This window comes from Poromitra crassiceps, assembly GCF_964638095.1.
Source record: "Poromitra crassiceps genome assembly, chromosome: 2".
In the NCBI taxonomy this organism is placed as follows: Eukaryota; Metazoa; Chordata; class Actinopteri; order Beryciformes; family Melamphaidae; genus Poromitra; species Poromitra crassiceps.
In genome coordinates, this window is record NC_139624.1 from 55,286,416 (window position 1) to 55,304,494 (window position 18,079).

Consider the following 18,079-nt stretch of genomic DNA (forward strand, 5'->3'; position numbering starts at 1 on the left):
CCACGCCTTTTAAGTGTAGAATTATGCACAACTGAGCTCATTGGTGAACTGCAGTTACTCAATGACATTGTTCCTTTCGAAGCTCCGACCCACTCGATCCATGTCCAGGTTTTGGCTGGATGCTGTCATCTCTTCATGCCAATTTGGATATCTCAGCACATCACAGATCATAGCCTGAATAAAACAATTCAACCTACAGCCAGGCAAATACAGATCTGTTCAGCAGGGCTGATGCGGTCTCCCTGTAGCCTACAATATAGAACGTTAACTATCGGTGACATTCCTGATAGCATCCAATTCCATGATATTTATGTTGTAAACACATAACTTTCACAATAGTGAACAAGCACCCCCACTCGGCTCATTCAGGGCAGGTGGTTTTATAACTTGTAGACTACCTGCTGCACAGGCTAAATGATGCACATAAATATAGCCTACATTATGTCATTAAGTCATTGCATAAATGTGTTTTTATTGTAAAAGCATGTGTGAAGTAAGCCAAGTCTTGCTGGAGCGGACATCACAGTTGTTATTTTGGTAAACAAACCCCGGCACTGGGTGGAAACGGCAATGGGACCCTATGGAGCATGAGCTTGAGTGTCTGACTCTAGCCGGCTGACCCTGTTTACATTTACTGCGACAGTTCACACAACTTTAACACAACATGCATATATTATACATCAAACTCTTGAGCTAATTCTGCTCTCACTCAGAATATCAAAATAGAAGCGATGTGATGTATAGTTTTTGAGATATTAAAGTTTTTTTGGCACAACTCATACTAGTTAACTGCCTTGGGGTTCGGCATTTCTGGGTGGTTGTGATGTCACGCTGATTCGTCCTATAATGATATAATGTTAAATACTGTAGATACTGAGTTAGCTATAGATTAGTGGGATTTAGCCTATGCATGAAAAAAAAACATTTTGGATTTCTTTTCGCGAGCTACTTATTGATGGCCCGAGATCTACCGGTAGATCACAATCTACTTATTGGGCACCCCTGAGCTACGCAAATACACGCAATAGCGTCGTAGCTGGTGTGTGGACAAGCCATGAGCTGTCCCGTCACGACAGCTGTTTGGGTGTGAATCGTGGCATCGGACAAGGCCCTCAATCCCGATACAAACCTGCGCTCGGACAACCAATTTGCCCTAATCCTGGGCCACTTAAGATAAAGGCCACAGGGGAGCGGCACTGAGCGGTGTGGGATTACATCGATCAATATCTTATTTCCAGTCATTTGACTGTGACCGCGGGGATGTCATGAGTGTGGGCTCTGGCGGCGGTGACCGAGTCGTTCGTGCGTGCCTAACGTGTTGGTTAACACTTACTGCAGGCGGCAGAATGAGCAGAGCATTACTGCTGACGCCACACGGAGCGCGTTTTATTGGTGTGAAGACAAGTTGTGCGTCTATTCTCGGGTATGTCATCACTGAACATGCTGTGTGGCACACTGGCAGTAGACGCACATACTGTATAGTAAGATGTTACAACACCTATAGAAGTGGTTTGGCTGTTTGGGCTGACAGACCGTCTGTGATGGAGGGGAGGCTAAGAGGGATGAATGGATGGATGGGTGGATGAATGGATGGAGACTCACAGGGAAAGGCTCCTGCCAGCTGGCCCCCACTATGGAAGGTCTGATGATGCCGATGTTGAGCTTGCCTTGCTCCTGCTGCACCACACATTCGGCCAGGGCTTTGGTGTAGGTGTAGGTGTTGGGCCTGTCGCCGATAAGCCGCGGTGTGATGTCACGCACGATGCTGTCATCCATCCACCTGGATCCAGGAAATAACAGGAGTCAGTTGGGGAGCGGTGTGGTATTTTACCAATACTAGGCATCTTGCGCGCTCGATTCCTAGGCATGCCTGCTGCGTGGGCTCCCCCGTCCTGCAGCTCGCCGAGCTCACATACGCCGCTCGGCCTCGCCCCGACATCATCACTGATATCATCAGTGACATCATCACTGAACAATAGCCTCAGCCTTAGGGCAATCAGCCTTAGGGCAATTAATGACATCACTGATGACATCATCACTGGGACTTTGTGTGTGTGTGTGTCTGTCTCTTGTGTGTCTGTGTGTGTGTGTGTGTGTGTGTGTGTGTGTGTGTGTGTGTGTATGTGTGTGTGTGAGTGAATTTATGACATCACTGATGATGTCATCAGTGGGACAGACAGACAAACAAACAAACAAACAAACAGACAGAGCCCTAGCTCCCTTTTATAGATAGATAGATAGATAGATAGATAGATAGATAGATAGATAGATAGATAGATAGATAGATAGATAGATAGATAGATAGATACTCTGTTTACCATTTTACACTGATTTGAGACCATTTGTTTTTTGGATCAAGTTTTTTTTCCTTCAGATTTACCCCATTTTCTCCCCAATTGGACTTGGCCCATTCTCCTGCTAGGCTGTCCTGGTTGCACCACCCCCCCCCAGCCCCCCCCCCCCCCCCCCAGCCCGAGCGCATGCTTCCCCGATATATGTGCAGTCGCCAGCGGCTTCTTCTCACCTAGGCAGGGAATCTACTGCTGTACTACCTGGACGCCCACATTGAGACTGATTTGTGTGTTCATTGCTGTTATAAATAATGGGTATGGGGGGGGTGCATGCATAAGACTGAGACAAATCTCTAGTATTGCTTGCAGATAAGCAACCTCGGTTGGTATGTCAATAAAATATTCAATCTTGAATCTACTGGTGTATGAAACCATTTGGATTTGCAGCTACAGGATATTGCGGTGGATTTATCATTTATCTGAGTAGCTGTCGCGTTTTCTAGATGGCATATCTATCTATCAACTGGCATGCATCGATCTTCCCAGTCTGACACACCATTACTGTAAGTGTCAAGAAAAAACACTGATGATTGGAAACACGGTTCAAATTCAACAGTCTTCCTGGCATGAACTGAGCTAAATGGGAATCGATCGCATAACCAAAACGTCCACTCACTCCAGGGATTCGATGAGCTTCTTGGGCTCGACAGGCGGCGGGTAGATGATCTCGTCGATGTGCCTGCGGTTGCAGTTTGCATAGGCGGTGGAGATGTGGATGAAGGCCTCGAGGTGGTGCATCTGTTGGGCCAGGCTGAGGAGCTGCTGTGTGGCGATCACATTCAGCTGCAGGGCGTGTCTGTCAGAGAGAGGAGAGAAACACTGTGTCAACAAGTGCATGTGTGCGGGAGGAGAGAATGGGCGATTGTGTGCATGGGAGGAGAGAGTACGCGAGTGTGTATTTAGGTGTAGGAAGAAAGGGTGTGCGAGTGTGCATCTGTGTGTGTGTGTGTGTGTGTGTGTGTGTGTGAGAGAGAGAGAGAGAGAGCTCTAGCATCTCTGCTTAGGTATTTACATGCAAGAACCTTTGCGTTCACCGACGTTCGCTGAGTGTTCCATTGAATGGGAAGAATTTTTGGTTTTTCTCCCATTCTCTCCCCAATTGTACTTAGCCAATTCCCGCTGCTGTTCCAGTCGTTGCTCCACCCCCTCTGCCGATCTGGGGAGAGTTGTAGACTAGCACATGCTTCCTCTGATACATGTGCAGACGCCAGCCGCTTCTTTTCACCTGACAGCGAGGATTTTCACCGGCACTACATAGCGTGTGGGAGGATCACGCTATTCCTCCCAGGTGCCCTCCCACGAACAGGCACGCCAACCGCCCAGAGGAGGCACTAGTGCAGCAACCAGGACACATACCCCACTGGCTTCCCACCCGCAGACACGGCCAATTGTGCCTGTAGGAACATCTGGAAGTACCGCTGCGGGGAATTGAACCTGTGATATTCCTGGTCTGCTAAAAGCACTCACCTACCACCGCAGAGGTGGTAGGTGAGTGCTTTTAGCAGACCAGGAATATGAATGCATGGTTATAAAGGCACAGCAGAATGGCACAGAGGGACGGTGCGACATGAATACACACACACACACACTGAGAGGAGGGGGAGCAAGCATCTGCTCCTCTCTTCCTAAAAAGGTGTTTAGTCTCATAATTATCACTTAACACCGTTTTCAGCTTATACTACAGTACCTCTCATCCGGCCATAAGTACCGTAAATTCCGGACTATAAGCCGCACCTTTTTTCCCGTTTTTTGGCCTTTTTTGGCCCCTGCGGCTTATATAACGGTGCGGCTTATCTATGGATTTTTTCAAAAAAAAAAAAAAAAAAAATCTCTCTTTTTTAGCACTCTTTCTAACTATAAATCCTATATAACTATAATAAGTTTTAATTTCCTCTCTTGCCCTCTTTTCACCACACTGTATGACACTGTATGACACTGTGTGCACTGTAAAAAACAACACAGGTGGTGTTGTGTTATGTTGTTTTGTTGAAATGTTAATAAATGGGAGCTTCCTCAAACAGCCATCTCTTTCCCGACAATCCCCTCTGTGCATGAACCCTTACATATGGTAATTAAACATTAAAACACAATAAAAAAAATAAAAAAAAATACCATTAAAACACCCGCGGCTTATAGTCCGGTGCGGCTTATATAAGAAAAAAATAGTCAACTTTGCAGGTGCGGCTTATACACCGGTGCGGCTTATAGTCCGGAATTTACGGTACATCTATCAGCAAAACATTTGCTTGGCTTTACGCCCGTACGAGGCGCTTCCACTGGGGCCCACTCACCGCCTCACTCGTCTTCCCCTTGGCATCAACACCAGTCTGTGGAGCACCTACAGTGTGACAACTCCTGCTGTGTGCTAATGAACAGCCAGGGGGGACTGAGAGAGCCACTGTGGGTCAGCGCCACCAGACACTGCAAGATAGAGTGCTTCTCTGGCGCTGTGTGGGTGGTGCCTGCCTGCATGCTTGGGAAGGTGTGTGTGACAGAGAGGCAGAGTGAGATAGCAAGAGAGAGAGCGAGGGGGGGGTGCGTGTGTGTGTGTCTGTGTGTGGCTGGCATAACTCAGATGTGGTCAGACAGCGCCAGCTTGTTAGTGAGCGAGGTGGTGACAGTGGGCGTTGAGGTGGGAGGGATGGTGGGGGAGGGGGGTGTGTGTAAGGGGAGGTTCTGCACTTTGTGGGCGTCCCCATCCTCCCACCACCGTCTGGAACCATATGCGGTGCGTCACACCGGCGGGACAGTCGCCAGAGGCACTGCTGTGTCCCTTCCTGCCGCTGACTCATCACCCAACTGTTTTTTTTTGTAGCGTAATTTGGATGCAATGCCTGGCTGGCACCTAGCGCAGCTTCGGCGGGGTGCGCTTAGTGCCGAGCGTGGACGAAGACTTGCACTTTCCACTCTGAAAAGCACCGGCCCGGGGGTCCACTCTTAAACAGGCACACCCACGCCTGATCTACTGTATGCATGGCTTTACAAGGCTGACGGCCGCTGATTTGTAATTTAGCAATTGCGCTAATTCTGGCACATTATACATTCAGGTGTATGCTGATATGTTGATTAGTGTGCCCTGTCCCAATTTTAAAAAAAGAAAAAGAAAATACAGAGTAACGGCTCCCAGAGATGACAGAGAGATGGGAGGGAAGGGAGACAACCAGGCAGAAAGTAGGGCCATTATGAAATTACTTTTATCCATCCATCTTCACCCGCTTATCCGGGATCAGGTCGCGGAGGTAGAAGTTTTATTTAGTTTTATTTCTTTCCAAATTCCGTTTTTTCCATTTTAATTTAAGGGTTAGGATTGATTTTCTTTTAATGACTTGGCTCTCTCAGACAGCCTCTTCGACATGTTTCTCAAAATGAAAACCAATTTGTGAGGTGACGTAAGGGTCCCACGCAAGACTGACCGCCCCTCTCAAAACACCCCAATCGAAAACGTAATTATTTCTCTAGGCCTATTCTACAATTATGAAATCATTTAGATTACTACAATAATTAGGTATACTTTTTTATTTTGATAATTAGGCCTACTGTGATCAATTTCAGCCAAATTATGGAAAATTCTGCAATAATCCATGTTTTACAGTTGATTCCATTTTCATTACAAAATTCCATGATTACGTCCGTTTTTCTCTGCATTGCGGAAATCCTATGGCCTAAGAAAGAGTGTGAAGAAGAGAGCGAAAGATGGAAAGGTAAAGAGAGAGAAGTAAGTCAGTCAGTAGGATAGAGAGAGAGATGGTGTAAGCAGCAGCACATCAATATGAAGCTGTGTGGAGTGCAGTCCGACAGCTTTACTCTAACTGAGCTGTCACTCATAGCTAATAGGGGTCCCGCCTCCCAACACCCATCTTCAGCGAGCCCAACCATCCCATACATGAGTAATCTACCTCCGCACATGCATCTACACACCAAGTACAGAGAGACACACACCTCTCGCAGTGGATTAATAGCCTCAAGTCATCCCCCAGGTGACATTACCACTAGAATTCAAATAAGGCCCTTTTTATACCAAGGCTAATTAATCTGTCTTTTTCAGCTAATAATAGTATCAGGAGGACAAACAGACTGTCGGGGGGAAAAGTAGTATTTCCAAAGCTCGCTTTTTTTAATCACACTTTTTTTGACTCACTTTACATACTAAAATCGTCTTTTTGCCATCATAGATTATTCATCCTGGATTCCATTTTCCTTTGTTAAAGTGCTTCTTATTTTAGACTTTGTGCACCTATAGTTGACGATATGGACTTGCTGTTTAAAGAGTTGGACACCATTTTTAGATGCAGAAAGTAACTCACTCCTACAGTATCTGCCCCTAGAGTCCGTTAGCAGCCATCCATGCCACACCGGATGCTGATAGTCACTGTTTGGAAATGTTGGATTTGGTTCATGAAACACAGGACACACAGGATGCAAAACAACACTTTCCTTTTGTCAACTGAACCAGAGAGAGAGTACGATAACTCACTACATCTCCATGATTTACACATTTGAACAATTTATGGAAATGTGCAGAGTCTGCAGACCTGAGAATATTTATTTATGGCAATGAGCAACAGCAGCTGCTTGCTTTGTATAGACACTGTGTGTGTCCTTGTTTATTTTTCAAGAGATACAAATGATCAAAATGGATGGCTCGTGATGTCCATTGTTACAGCCAGTCCAAAAGCTATAAAATACAGATATAGTTTATTGTGGCTGTTGATGATCATTCATTCCTTATAAAAAGAAAGCAGTTGGGTAACTGCTTTCTTTTTTCCCACGGTGCTGGGCAAGCGGGCCCCACCGGGGTCATAACATGGAAAGGTCAGGACACTCGCTCACTCCCTCACTCACTCAGTGAGTCAGTGGGCCATACCTAGGGATAGGAAGGTGGTAGAGTCGGGATTCAAGGGGTGGGTAGGAGTAGTGGTTAGGGGGATATGGGTAGCATTGTTCGGAGGGGGCAGGGGGGCACGGAGTGGGGTGAGGGAAAAGGGGCCATAGGCATATACCTTTTTTACATCAAAAGTCCCACTAGTACACATGTTTATGTTACCGAGGAAAGCAGCAGGGGGTAGCAGCAGCAGCATCGCCTTTTAAACTTTTAGATCGCACTCTCTCAACCCTGCGTTTCTCCACCGCTGGAGAAATGCAAGGACATTGTTTTGAGAAAGGTGTGCGAGGAAGTAACGTTGGTTGGGGACTGAAGTAAGTTCAGAAAATATGTGTTTTATTAGTTACTCCAGCTACGTTATCAGTTATTTTAATACACAATGGTTTTAACCGATGCAGGCTAATGCATCGGTTAGCCTAGCATATTTGTCGGCTTAATAGTACTATAACCTAACAACCGATAACGATAGCTGGTATAACACAATATACACATATTTTCAGAACTTACCAGGTTGTCCAACTGCCTGCGTATGCCAGGAAATGTGTTTTATAACGTTACAACTCCCGGGTATAAAATGAGGCCTACACAATACCAGCCATTAGCTAATAGCTAACGGGTTAGCCTGTCGCAAACAGACACTAGGTTTTATTTGGGGTGAAGCACGAGGAGAGTATTTAGTCTGTATGGATATCTCTGGGAAGTGCTTTTACTATGGGGATGTTCACAAGCTCCTCTCCTCATAGCTGTTGTATAAGGATACAGAAGAGACAGGCAGCTGGATAACGTTAGTTAGAAAAATGACCCGACTGAGAGGCAGCAGCACTGGGCTGCCCAGTCAGTAAACGTAAGTTACAACGTAGCCAAAGGTTCAGTTCGATTTCACCTGCTAAACCAACATTTGTTACAAAATGAATTAAATCATAACGTTAATCAAATGCTACGGAAACATTAGCTAATCAACAGAGCTGCAAAGATCAGTTCATCTGATAATTTTCCCTGTATGACGGTTTGTTTGTTACCCAGAGAGCACCCCGGAGTCTGGCTGCTAGGAGCAATCTCCGACAATGAAATTCAGATTTCCGTACAGGCATCATTTTGATAAACTGACCTCGTAGTGAGAATCTACATGGTTACTTTTGGCGAGACAAAAAATATTAGAACTTAAAGTGCCATATTTACAGAGCTAGAGAGGATTGACTACACAACACACTGTGTGCAAATCTAGAAACAGCAGCTCAACATAAGAAAGTTCAGAGGGGATAGAGGGGGGGGCTCAGTCAACCCAAAAGAGCTACTGCGCAGACTCTGGTTTTCTGATCTGAGAAGATTTTGGCTTCAATAGACCATACAGGGAGGAGATAGGCACGCTTTCTCCATTCATATATATCTCAATGCTCTAGTCCAGTGGTTCTCAAATGGGGGTCCGCGGACCCCAGGGCACTTTGCCAGGGGGTCCGCGAAAAGTTTTCAGGTAAAACAATTTTTTTAATTAAAAAATAAAATGCTACATGTTACTTATTCCTTCTCAAACTACTTCCTACATGGTGCTAGTCTATCAAAATATCTTGGCTGTCATTGATTGTGTTGCATAGTGGTTTTCTGTACTGTTGACAAATTGTGATATTGTAAGTCGCTTTGGACAAAACAAAAGCATCTGTTAAATGACGTAATGTAAATGTAATGTAATAAAAAAAAAAAAAAAAAAAAATTTTTGCGAAATCTTCATAGTTCAACGAAAATAGTTTATGCTTTAAATCTAAAATGGTTCATGGATTACATTCTAATAACAAACCTATCAAATTAAAAGTCAAGCACGTTACCGTGGAAACAATTAAGCTTAGCCCAAAATCACAAATCAGAATGAGGGGGTCCCCGGTATATTTTCTATCTTGTAAGGGGTCCTTGGCTGAAAAACATTTGAGAAACTCTGCTCTAGTCTAGACCATTAGACCATGAAGCAAATTGAACATGGTGGCCAAGCTCGGTATTGCAGTTCACGTGACGCCCTGCAGCCCAGAAATGGACATTCCTGTCCACTTACATGGGGAAAGCAGCAGCTGTAAAACTCTGGGAGGAGGGGGGAATTCTGGGAATCACAGAAAGTCAAAAATGACTCTTTCAGTTATCAAGTTTTAATTTATGAGCAAGTTTTTCTTTAGAATCCACCAAGAGTCATTTTCTGCAGCACCCTCTCTCTCTCTATGGCTCTGGACACTATAACTGGGCCTGGGCTCGCTCGTGAACACAAGCAGACATGTCACATGACCTTGCGCTGCACATCACAGAAAAATATGGGCTTAGAACAGTCTCATATCTATTGAACTCTCGCAGGGTTTTTCACGAATGCACATGCTTTGTTTCGCAGTTGTATTTCGGACTCACTAATGCACACGATCTGTTTTACAAATGCACATTCTCTGGTTCACAAATATAATTTTTATTCAAACTTGTAATATAAATTCGGAAATGCACACGCTCTGCTTCAAAAATATAATTTTTATGCAAACTTGTAATATCAATTCGGAAATGCACACGCTCTGCTTCACAAATATTATTTTGAAGCACACTTGTAATATAAATTCACAGATAATGCGAATTGCTCAATGTGCATTTACAAACTGCTTCTCATTTGTGAACCTCTGTCTACATTTGTGAGAGAAATCTTTGTGGTGAATTTTGAGACTCCCCTGACGTGCAGGTCAACGAACGTCACCATTGGCTGATAAAGCTGTATGATTCTGATTGACAGATTCATCAGTCAATCAGGTGTGTTTGCGTTACCAAACGTTACCTTACTTGCTAACGTGGCTAGTAGGGGTGGGAATCGTGGAGTAACTCACGATACGATATGGTCACGATACTTGGCCCCCGATAACGATATTATCACGATACAGCGATTCTGTGATAATCGATATATTGGAAGAAATTTAACCTACGATACATCACGATATCTGTGTAACTGAAGAGAAAAAAATATCCCTAAAAGGCAAGAGGCAGGTATTATGTATTTATTAGCAGAATTGACATGAACTCTCTCAGAGTTCACTCACTCACTCATACCATTTTCGATACCACGGAGGAAAAGTTACACATTAAGTCTTTTTATTATTATTATTAAAACAAGAAACCCTGTAGAAAAGGGCCCATAATGGCCCACCGTCAGGCCTGTTCTTGGGGCAGTCGATGCCCACCAGCCGGCGCGCCAACGACGTAATGATGATGACATCATCAACGATGACACCGATGATGTCATAGCATAGAGTTCAACTGTGAGGTCATCGGCGATGTCAGACATAACACCGATGATGTCATAGCTCCCTCGAACGTTGTGACATCACCAATGACGTGATGTCATACACCAAAATGCGGGGATATAAACAAGGTGTTCTGTGACGCTATAGAGATTCCTTCTACTTCCATACTTCTTTTTTTTTTTTTTTTCAATGATTTTTATTGAAGGACAGACATGGCAAACATGAACAATCAACATTAGTTATCTCCTTCAGATTTTCTTTTTTTTGACAGCAGATGCCCCTTCCCTCCTCCCCCCCCATTCCCTCCCACCCCTACCTTGAAAAACCCTGATTCATACTGGTTCAGCGAGTGTATACTCAATTCTGATTCCGAACAACAAAGTAAAGCACATCAATAATTCACAACAGCAAAATGTATGCACACACACCATAGCAAAGGATAAATAAAATAAATAAAAAATGAATAAAAATAAATACAGTTATACAAGTAATACAAATAATTTTCTCATTCCGGGGGGAGTGTTTGAAGGTCCATAAAGTAGTCTATCATGCCTTGCCATTTCTTATGTAAACGGTCTACAGAGCCCCTGAGAGTGAATTTAATTTTTTCAAGCTTAAGAAAAAAGACAAGGTCTCTAAGCCAAACAGTGGATGATGGTGGCTTAGGGGACTTCCAGTCTAACAGTATTCTACGACGAGCTAATAATGATGCGTAGGCCACAATATCAGCTTGTTTAACACATTCAGTGCCACAGCGCTTCAGTAAAATTGTCTGGAGCCTGTGCCAGATTCACTTCCATTCAGTTGAAAACAGCTATAGAATTTTTTCTATTATGGCTATATTAACGGGGCTGGACTTTAATGAAAGATTGAACACTCCTGCTTCTTCCAAAGAAGAAATTTTGTTTCTAGACAGTTCCATTATGAAATTACAGCCTCTCAAAAAAGTGCACTTTCAAGGGTTTTCTGTCGTTTTTTTTTTCTTTCCAAAATATAGCCCCTTTTATGAATACCTTTTGCACTCTAATTTCGAGCACATTCACTGACTCTGGCTGGTGTTTTCTGATGTGGTGGCGTGTGGTGTGGTTTCTGTGCAGCCACACACCCCTCTCCCCCCCCCCCCCCCCCCCCCCCCCCTCTCCACCTCTGAGCTGCGGGCTCCTCCCACACGCACAGAGTTTGCTTTCTCGACTCCGTTTTTGCCCCGGACAGATCCCAGCTTTGCTGCGCGCATCATTTCCTTGATGGGCATCAAGGAAATGATGCGCGCTGGCAAACGCGACTGAACGAAAAGGCTTGGCCCGTTCGGCTTTGGATGCTGGCTTTCTAGGAAATCGTGTGGAGATAGATAGAAGCATAAGAGCTCAGTTGTGAGCGCGGATGCAGCCGAGCCCACTCTCGCTGTAGACGGAGCAATATATACGGCTCTGGCAGAAAGCATGCATCGGTTTCCACGGCTTTCTCCGCTGTCTCCTGTACAAAGTAAAGGATCTGAGGTGGGTGGAGCAGCTCCTGTGACGATGTTTAAGGTGGCGCCGTGTGATCCCTTGAAGGGATTCATGCTCACTGGCTGGGTACGACCTTAAACAGCAGAATTATGGAATAATATGAATTATGATTTTAGGACGTCCACAGACGTCCTTGGCACTGAACGTTACTTTTTTTTAGGACGTGCACAGACGTCCTTGGCACTGAATGTGTTAACAGTTAGAGTAGTGTGGTCTTCTGGAGCTCCAAATAGTGAGATGAAAGTACAGGGTTGAAAAATCCTTTCCTAAAATATCTGACATGGTTCTAAAAACCGAGGTCCAAAAATTACTTAGTTTGGGACAGAAATAAAACATATGAGACAAGTCTGCAGGAGTGTTGTTGCAGCGGTCACATCTGTTATCAACATTCGGATATATCTCGGCCAGCCTGGCCTTGCTAAAGTGGGAACGGTGCAGGACCTTAAATTGTATAAGCCCGAGGCGTGCACATGATGTTGATGAATGTATCCTATCAACCGCTGCATCCCAAAACTCATCTGTAAGTTCCGACCCCAACTCGGCTTCCCAGGCTAATTTAGTTTTCAAAAGAGTATGAGTATCCAATGACATGAGGTGATCGTATATTTGTGAAATTATACGCCTTTGATTGGGCAGGATTTCCAGACATCTGTCCCAAGGTAGCCTGGGAGGTACATGTGGAAAAGATGGGAACCGGGCCTGAACAAAATGTCTCACCTGAAAGTACCGAAACTGGTCAATTCCAGATAGAGCATATTTATCTTTCAAGTTCTGAAAGCTAGAGAAAACATCAGATTGATACAGATCTTTGACAGACCCAATTCCCTTCCTGTCCCACACGAGAAAAGCATTATCAATCACAGAGGGAGGAAACATATGATTGTTTGATAGAGGGGTCAGAGCGGATGGAGATTTGAATTTAATGTGTCGCCGAAACTGAAACCAAATTTTTAGGGTGGAAAGTACTATTGGGTTGGACGTATGTCGAGACGGGGACAGAGGTAAAGATGAACATAATAAAGCTGGAAGTGATGTTGACCGGCAAGATTTGGCCTCTAACAGACACCAGTTAGTCTGGGGTGCATGCATCCAAAATGTAAGTTTATGTATATTAGCTGCCCAGTAGTAGTTTAAGAAATTAGGGAGACTGAGCCCGCCTAGGTGCCGGTTCCCCTGAAGCACTGTTCTACTGATCCTAGGGACCCTGCCGCCCCATATAAATGATGTAATAGCTTGATTTATAGAACGAAAAAATGATTTGGGAATGAAAATGGGAAGACATTGAAAGAAATAGAGGAATTTAGGCAAGGTGTTCATCTTCACACATTGTATTTTACCGACTAATGATAGAGGCAGGTTATTCCATCTTTGGAAGTCAAGTTTCGTCTGGGACAATAGAGGGGCCAAATTGCTTTTAAGAAGTAAGTCCAAAGAGCGGGTTATATTAACTCCAAGATATTTGAAGCCGGGTTTGGTTAGATTAAAGGGTATACTAGCTGACTGGATCCGTAGGGCTGGAGTGTTGACGGGAAAACATACGCTCTTTTGGATGTTAAGTTTGTAGCCCGAAATAGAGCCAAAGCTTTCCAATATGGACAGGATCCCTGGGATGCCAACCACAGGGTCAGTCACATACATTAAAAGATCATCCGCATATAGGGACACTCTATATTCTGTACCCTCACGTTTAATACCACAAAAAGCAGGGGAAGCCTTAAGTGCCATAGACAGAGGTTCGATAGCTAGGGCAAAAAGAAGGGGAGACAAAGGACAACCCTGGCGTGTTCCACGTGACAGTGGGAAGTATGTAGATCGATTGATATTAGTGCTAATATATGCTTCAGGGGAAGAGTACAAAAGACGTATCCATTTGCAGAACCCATCACCAAAACCAAACTTTTGTAATGTTGTGAATAAATACCTCCATTCGACTCTGTCAAATGCCTTCTCCGCATCTAAGGAGATGACAACTTCAGGCATTTTTGAGGTCTGTTTAGAATAAATAATATTCAAAAGTGATCGAATGTTAGAAAAGGATTGTCTCCCCTTAATGAAGCCTGTTTGATCTTCTGAGACGATATTGGGGAGAACAGTCTCCAAGCGGGTTGCTAATACCTTTGCCAGTATTTTCACATCAACATTAAGCAAGGATATTGGGCGATAAGAGCCGCAGTTGGTGGGATCCTTGTCTTTCTTAACCAACAAAGAAATTGAAGCTTGTCTCAAAGTGGGTGGCAAGGAACCACGCTCCATGGACTCACTAAAAACATTTAGAAGTAGGGGGGCCAAATTTCCAGAAAATTTCTTAAAAAATTCAGTGGGGTACCCGTCTGGGCCGGGTGCTTTGCTACTTTGCATAGCCTTAATGGCTTGAACTATCTCCTCCAGGCAAATTGGTGAATCAAGCGCACTTGCAGTCTCCCTGGTAACTGTTGGGATGTCCAGGTTGATAAAGAATGCATCCATGTCTACAGTGTCCGTCAATTCTGATTGATACAAAGAAGAATAGAAAGATTTGAAAATTAAATTAATGTCGGATGGATTAGACAGTAAGTTATTAGATGAGTCTCGAATTTGGGGAATCATACGGGAAGCTGCTTTTTGTTTCAATTGGTGGGCTAACAGCCTGCTAGCTTTGTCACCGTATTCGTATAATGACCCCCACGTATGTAGTAGCAGTTTTTCAGCTCTTTTTGTGGATAACAAATTAAATTCAGTCTGCAGGTTCAACCGTTTTTTGTGTGGTTGTGTGGTTTCTGTGCAGCCCCCCCCCCCCCCCTCTCCACCTCTGAGCTGCGGGCTCCTCCCACACGCACAGAGTTTGCTTTCTCGACTCCGTTTTTGCCCCGGACAGATCCCAGCTTTGCTGCGCGCATCATTTCCTTGATGGGCATCAAGGAAATGATGCGCGCTGGCAAACGCGACTGAACGAAAAGGCTTGGCCCGTTCGGCTTTGGATGCTGGCTTTCTAGGAAATCGTGTGGAGATAGATAGAAGCATAAGAGCTCAGTTGTGAGCGCGGATGCAGCCGAGCCCACTCTCGCTGTAGACGGAGCAATATATACGGCTCTGGCAGAAAGCATGCATCGGTTTCCACGGCTTTCTCCGCTGTCTCCTGTACAAAGTAAAGGATCTGAGGTGGGTGGAGCAGCTCCTGTGACGATGTTTAAGGTGGCGCCGTGTGATCCCTTGAAGGGATTCATGCTCACTGGCTGGGTACGACCTTAAACAGCAGAATTATGGAATAATATGAATTATGATTTTAGGACGTCCACAGACGTCCTTGGCACTGAACGTTACTTTTTTTTAGGACGTGCACAGACGTCCTTGGCACTGAATGTGTTAACAGTTAGAGTAGTGTGGTCTTCTGGAGCTCCAAATAGTGAGATGAAAGTACAGGGTTGAAAAATCCTTTCCTAAAATATCTGACATGGTTCTAAAAACCGAGGTCCAAAAATTACTTAGTTTGGGACAGAAATAAAACATATGAGACAAGTCTGCAGGAGTGTTGTTGCAGCGGTCACATCTGTTATCAACATTCGGATATATCTCGGCCAGCCTGGCCTTGCTAAAGTGGGAACGGTGCAGGACCTTAAATTGTATAAGCCCGAGGCGTGCACATGATGTTGATGAATGTATCCTATCAACCGCTGCATCCCAAAACTCATCTGTAAGTTCCGACCCCAACTCGGCTTCCCAGGCTAATTTAGTTTTCAAAAGAGTATGAGTATCCAATGACATGAGGTGATCGTATATTTGTGAAATTATACGCCTTTGATTGGGCAGGATTTCCAGACATCTGTCCCAAGGTAGCCTGGGAGGTACATGTGGAAAAGATGGGAACCGGGCCTGAACAAAATGTCTCACCTGAAAGTACCGAAACTGGTCAATTCCAGATAGAGCATATTTATCTTTCAAGTTCTGAAAGCTAGAGAAAACATCAGATTGATACAGATCTTTGACAGACCCAATTCCCTTCCTGTCCCACACGAGAAAAGCATTATCAATCACAGAGGGAGGAAACATATGATTGTTTGATAGAGGGGTCAGAGCGGATGGAGATTTGAATTTAATGTGTCGCCGAAACTGAAACCAAATTTTTAGGGTGGAAAGTACTATTGGGTTGGACGTATGTCGAGACGGGGACAGAGGTAAAGATGAACATAATAAAGCTGGAAGTGATGTTGACCGGCAAGATTTGGCCTCTAACAGACACCAGTTAGTCTGGGGTGCATGCATCCAAAATGTAAGTTTATGTATATTAGCTGCCCAGTAGTAGTTTAAGAAATTAGGGAGACTGAGCCCGCCTAGGTGCCGGTTCCCCTGAAGCACTGTTCTACTGATCCTAGGGACCCTGCCGCCCCATATAAATGATGTAATAGCTTGATTTATAGAACGAAAAAATGATTTGGGAATGAAAATGGGAAGACATTGAAAGAAATAGAGGAATTTAGGCAAGGTGTTCATCTTCACACATTGTATTTTACCGACTAATGATAGAGGCAGGTTATTCCATCTTTGGAAGTCAAGTTTCGTCTGGGACAATAGAGGGGCCAAATTGCTTTTAAGAAGTAAGTCCAAAGAGCGGGTTATATTAACTCCAAGATATTTGAAGCCGGGTTTGGTTAGATTAAAGGGTATACTAGCTGACTGGATCCGTAGGGCTGGAGTGTTGACGGGAAAACATACGCTCTTTTGGATGTTAAGTTTGTAGCCCGAAATAGAGCCAAAGCTTTCCAATATGGACAGGATCCCTGGGATGCCAACCACAGGGTCAGTCACATACATTAAAAGATCATCCGCATATAGGGACACTCTATATTCTGTACCCTCACGTTTAATACCACAAAAAGCAGGGGAAGCCTTAAGTGCCATAGACAGAGGTTCGATAGCTAGGGCAAAAAGAAGGGGAGACAAAGGACAACCCTGGCGTGTTCCACGTGACAGTGGGAAGTATGTAGATCGATTGATATTAGTGCTAATATATGCTTCAGGGGAAGAGTACAAAAGACGTATCCATTTGCAGAACCCATCACCAAAACCAAACTTTTGTAATGTTGTGAATAAATACCTCCATTCGACTCTGTCAAATGCCTTCTCCGCATCTAAGGAGATGACAACTTCAGGCATTTTTGAGGTCTGTTTAGAATAAATAATATTCAAAAGTGATCGAATGTTAGAAAAGGATTGTCTCCCCTTAATGAAGCCTGTTTGATCTTCTGAGACGATATTGGGGAGAACAGTCTCCAAGCGGGTTGCTAATACCTTTGCCAGTATTTTCACATCAACATTAAGCAAGGATATTGGGCGATAAGAGCCGCAGTTGGTGGGATCCTTGTCTTTCTTAACCAACAAAGAAATTGAAGCTTGTCTCAAAGTGGGTGGCAAGGAACCACGCTCCATGGACTCACTAAAAACATTTAGAAGTAGGGGGGCCAAATTTCCAGAAAATTTCTTAAAAAATTCAGTGGGGTACCCGTCTGGGCCGGGTGCTTTGCTACTTTGCATAGCCTTAATGGCTTGAACTATCTCCTCCAGGCAAATTGGTGAATCAAGCGCACTTGCAGTCTCCCTGGTAACTGTTGGGATGTCCAGGTTGATAAAGAATGCATCCATGTCTACAGTGTCCGTCAATTCTGATTGATACAAAGAAGAATAGAAAGATTTGAAAATTAAATTAATGTCGGATGGATTAGACAGTAAGTTATTAGATGAGTCTCGAATTTGGGGAATCATACGGGAAGCTGCTTTTTGTTTCAATTGGTGGGCTAACAGCCTGCTAGCTTTGTCACCGTATTCGTATAATGACCCCCACGTATGTAGTAGCAGTTTTTCAGCTCTTTTTGTGGATAACAAATTAAATTCAGTCTGCAGGTTCAACCGTTTTTTGTATAATTCTGCAGTGGGGTTTGTAGAGTAGGCACGGTCCAGATCAATAATAGAGTTTATTAAGTTGGTTATTGCAGCTTTATCAGTTTTGTTTTTATGTGTGGAAAAATAAATAATTTGTCCTCTGAGATATGCTTTTAATGTCTCCCATAGTAAAGAGTGAGAGACCGAATCACTTTTGTTAGTTTTAATAAA

The 18,079-nt window shown here is 44.1% G+C and overlaps 1 protein-coding gene across 2 annotated transcripts in view; it reads right to left on the reverse strand.

The window, feature by feature from the left end:
* The window catches only part of LOC310793714 (fatty acyl-CoA reductase 1), a 104,982-nt gene that overhangs the window by 14,946 nt on the left and 71,957 nt on the right, over window positions 1-18,079 (reverse strand). For both annotated transcript variants that reach the window (XM_083655575.1, XM_083655576.1), the window contains exons 4-5: window positions 2,968-3,147; window positions 1,603-1,780 (exon numbers count right to left, since the gene is read on the reverse strand). In XM_083655575.1, coding sequence (XP_083511701.1) covers window positions 1,603-1,780; window positions 2,968-3,147 — 358 coding nt within the window. The remainder of the gene's footprint in view (window positions 1-1,602; window positions 1,781-2,967; window positions 3,148-18,079) is intronic.